Source organism: Helianthus annuus, chromosome 9, assembly GCF_002127325.2.
Source record: "Helianthus annuus cultivar XRQ/B chromosome 9, HanXRQr2.0-SUNRISE, whole genome shotgun sequence".
NCBI lineage: Eukaryota > Viridiplantae > Streptophyta > Magnoliopsida > Asterales > Asteraceae > Helianthus > Helianthus annuus.
Window position 1 is genome coordinate 5,389,626 of NC_035441.2, and position 4,351 is coordinate 5,393,976.

At 31.9% G+C, this 4,351-nt stretch overlaps 1 protein-coding gene across 1 annotated transcript; it reads right to left on the reverse strand.

The window, feature by feature from the left end:
- Nucleotides 1-737: 737 nt before the first annotated feature.
- Nucleotides 738-2,898, reverse strand: LOC110877081 (transcription factor RAX2). Its single transcript, XM_022125239.2, has 3 exons — nt 2,575-2,898; nt 1,579-1,708; nt 738-1,390 (listed from the first exon to the last, which is right to left on the reverse strand). The coding sequence occupies exons 1-3, from the start codon at nt 2,708-2,710 to the stop codon at nt 913-915; spliced, it is 744 nt and encodes a 247-aa protein (XP_021980931.1). The 5' UTR covers nt 2,711-2,898; the 3' UTR covers nt 738-912.
- Between the last annotated feature and the right edge of the window lie 1,453 nt (nt 2,899-4,351).

The window sequence follows — 4,351 nt, forward strand, 5'->3', positions numbered from 1 at the left end:
CCTACAATGGTCCCCCGTTAAAAAAACTTAACGGAGTTAAGCTTTTTTCCAAATTACAAACAGATTTTTTAGGGCTTTTGATTAGAACGACGATACGAGTCCATTGATGTAAAACTTGCCTCGAAATGATGCTCCAAACGATGAAAACGGCACTTCAATTCGGGTGTTTAAATTTCCAATTAACCAAAATCAAGTCACATGGAGCACCATTTCGAAGTAAGTTTTACATCAATGGACTCGTATCATCGTTCTGATCAAAAGCCCTAAAAAATCTGTATGTAGTTTGGAAAAAAGCTTAACTCCGTTAAGTTTTTTTTAACGAGGGACCATTGTAGGAAAAATAGGTGAAAGGTGGGACTGGTGGGGGGAATATTCTGAGGTGGGATTATTAATGGTCAATAAGGTCTAGATGGGATTATTACAGGCTAATTCCCCTACATCAAATTCAAAACTAATACTATGATCATGATTTTGGTCTGCCAAAAATAACCAAATTTAATAAGGATTAATGTAAAACAAACAAATACTTTCATACTTTCTTATGTTTTACACAGTCCAATTTCATATATTAAAGTCTATACATGTCAAAAACATGAAAAAAAAAATCTCTAAATCCAATTTTGTTATATTGAAATCTCTAATTATTTAGAATCATGATTTTTACCTTATTATTTTGAAAGTTAAGTTGTTGTTTCAGTCAAACATAATAATTAATTAATTAAATTAATACAATATGCTATTTGGAATTACTAGTTTTATGTAATATAGCTGAATAATAATATACATGCATACATACATCTAATAGTCCAAGCTTAATTAATATAAAAAGACTACAAAAATAGAGCTAGAAAAAGGTCTACCACCAATGTTTGATCCATATGTGAGCTTCTATCACAACCTTTTCCAATAAGTTTAGCGCCATAACTGACAAGAATAGTTAAAGTTAGCAACTTCACCAATCATTTGTCCAAAATCGTATTCATCGGTCATAAGATCACCGCCGAGATCCATCACTCCACCATTGTCACACCATGATGCATAATTGTTTGCCGTTGAAAACACATTATTAGGCAAAGATTGATTCTCTTGCAAAGGCGACGTGTTGTTGAAACTGTTACTGTTCGAATTTGATGTAGTCATTTGTTGTTGATAACTCACATTCATAATAGAGTAATCGAAATTGGAGTTGTTTGTAATTTGATGTTGATCAACTTCTTGCTTAGGTAAAAACACCGAAGAGCTAAATTGCATAGCGCTATTGGAAGCGTTGTTGTTGGTATTGATAGCGGTAGAGTTATGTGATGGTAGTTTCTTCTTCAACTTTGTGTTCCAATGATTCTTTACATCATTGTCTGTTCTTCCTTGTAAATGCGATGCTATGACGGACCACCTATATATATATTTAAAATATATGTCAAGATTGTATAAATATAACTGAGTCTAATATTAAAAAACATGGCAAAAGATTGATTTTGATTTACTGAAAGAAGCTTAACACTTTTATATGTTTTTAAGACTATTATATTTGTGGAACTATATGTTATAATGTCAAAAAACCATTCAATGTGACATAACTACCTGCTTCCAATATTGGCATATAGTGATGAAATAATATTATCTTCTTCTTGAGTAAACCCTCCAAGCTTTATATCGGGTCTTAGATAATTCAACCACCTCAACCGGCAACTTTTCCCACATCGTTTTAGCCCTAACGCATCAAATCGAACAAAGTTAGTTAACACAAAAACGAAATATTAAACGACGATCTTAATTCATGTATTAATAGAAATTAGGGACTTAGGGTTAATGAGGGTTTTGACTGTTAACAAAAATTAATTAGAATGAAGTAAAAACAAGAATATCAGCCTAATAGAAAAAAGATAAAATATATCAAGAACAAAGAAAGGTTGAATTTTGATCTATTGTTTGACCAACCTCTTATGTATCTAATTAGAACAACAAACATAAGGGTGAAGGGGGCACCCCTAATGAGGTGAGTAAAAACTTTTTTTAACCCAATCATAAGTTGTCATGTCATTTTCACTCTATAACTTCCCTCTTGTCCAAAAACGTACGGGGTGCACTCCTCTTAGGGGAATTGTTTTTTTATTCAAAAAAAAAGAAAAAGAAAAATTTTCATTGGTCCATCATTTCCCTCTCTCCACTCCTTTCATCGGTGACTCCCTACCGATTTCGTTCCCCGATTTGGCTACCCGCATGGTTGGCAGCACCATCACCGCTCGGCAACTTTGGTCCCCGAAGGGAGTCACCGAGGGTGCCCCGCATAGCCTAAGATATAAAGAAGAAAAAATTAAAATACACAATTCTTGTAAACACTAAATCTTGAATTTTGCAAATATAAAGTTAGATGTTATATGTTAATCCTGAAAAAAATTAAGATACACAACTCTTGTGAGCACTAAGAACTATGTTAGATAGCTAGTTATATATATAAAATGCCACTAATAATTAACACTCACTTCTTTCTCTTCTCAGAGAGAGAGACAAAGACACACACACACATATATATATAGAGAGAGAGAGAGAGGAAGAGAGAGAGATAGAGAGAGAGACCTGCTTTGTGAGGCAAGGCAATCCAGTTGCCACCAGTGCCATGGTTCTGAATATGGTTTCTGAGAATGGTGTCTTCTTCAGGTGACCATGGGCCTCTCTTCACTTTGGTTTTATCACAACAAGGAGACCTACCCATCACACCAAAATTAACACTTTAACTTCACACACAAAACCCTAAAACCTAATATAACCTAACATACAAATATCCTTCAAGATGAAGTTATAACCAATCACTCCTTATATATGCCTTGATATAGCCACAAATTATATATAAATATATATGTATGTGAATGTGTATTGTGTTTTACAAGTCAACAAGTGAACTTGGTCTAACCTTCCTAAGATGGAAATGAAGAAGAAAGAGACTGTGTCCAATGTACTATAAAGTTATTTACTGGTTGACTTTTCAATATAATTATTATACTTCATGAAAGTTATATATTAAAGTTAAATATTCATGTAAAGTTGATTGTTTTTCTACTTTTTAAATAAGGAACATTTTGGTTAAAAGGTTATTACATATTAATGATTTTTCACATTTGATGTTCTAACTTAAATGGAAAAGAGGGAATCAATTTTATAAAGTAGATGTAATGTCAAAATATTTTGTTATTTGGTTGACATAAAGGTTCTGTTTGGTACTTTGGTTTGGTCAAGTGTTCATACACTGACAACTTCCTCTTTTCTTTTAAATTTCCTATGTTAAAATTAATTTATAAACACACTTGACATTATTTTAATAAATTTATTTTGTCACAAATGTATTAAGAAAACGTAAGAAACATAGTGAAGTGTTTATTTATTTGCATTACGGTAACAGGTCATTTTGATAGTAGTTAATTAAAAAGCCAGGTTACAAATTCATTAATTCTTCTATGAATATGAATATGTCTATCGAAAAAAGATGAAAGATTTGACATCAACTTTTAAATTTTATTAGAAAAAAGCATCTATGGTACTAGCACTCAAGCATCATTACATTTTCTCTGTTAAAATGGATTTACAATTTTATGATTTAAACATTAAAACTATTTAAGTATGTTGGGAGACTAAACATTTGATGATGAGAAAAAAAAAGTTTTCAATGTATAAACTTTACTAATGGGTATTAATGAGTAAAAGAATAATGTTATTTAGGCTGTACTCGAGAATTCTCAAAAAAAATTTAGGCCTGGGGCGATTAGAAAAGAACGCGCCTCTATTTGGCCAATTTTAAATGAGTTTAAATTTCAATTGGGTTTATTATAAACTATCGGGCCAAATTTAAATGGGTATAAACTTTACTAATAGGTATTAATGAGTAAAAGAGTAATGTGCTTAATTTATAGGTTTTAGTGTTTAATGGACTTAAAGTAAATAAAATGTTTATAAGTTTAAGTGCTTTACAAGGTATATAGATATTTTTTTGAGTTAATTGCTCGGATGGTCCCTGTGGTTTCAAGTATTTTCACTTTTAGTCCCCACTTTTTTGAAAATAGCATGTATGCTCCCTATGCTTTGCCATTTTGTTACTCAGATAGTCCCTGAGTAGATGTTAGTTAGTTTGAAAATAGCAGGTATGCTCCCTATGGTTTGTCATTTTGTTTATCGGATAGTCCCCAGAGTAAATGTTGGGGGACTATCCGAGTAACAAAATGACAAACCATAGGGAGCATACATGCTATTTTTAAAAGGTGGGGACTAAACATGAAAAAACTTGAAACCACAGGGACCATCCGAGCAATTAACTCTAATTTTTTTAAATAATATGTGTGTGTATACATATAATTTATGGGCC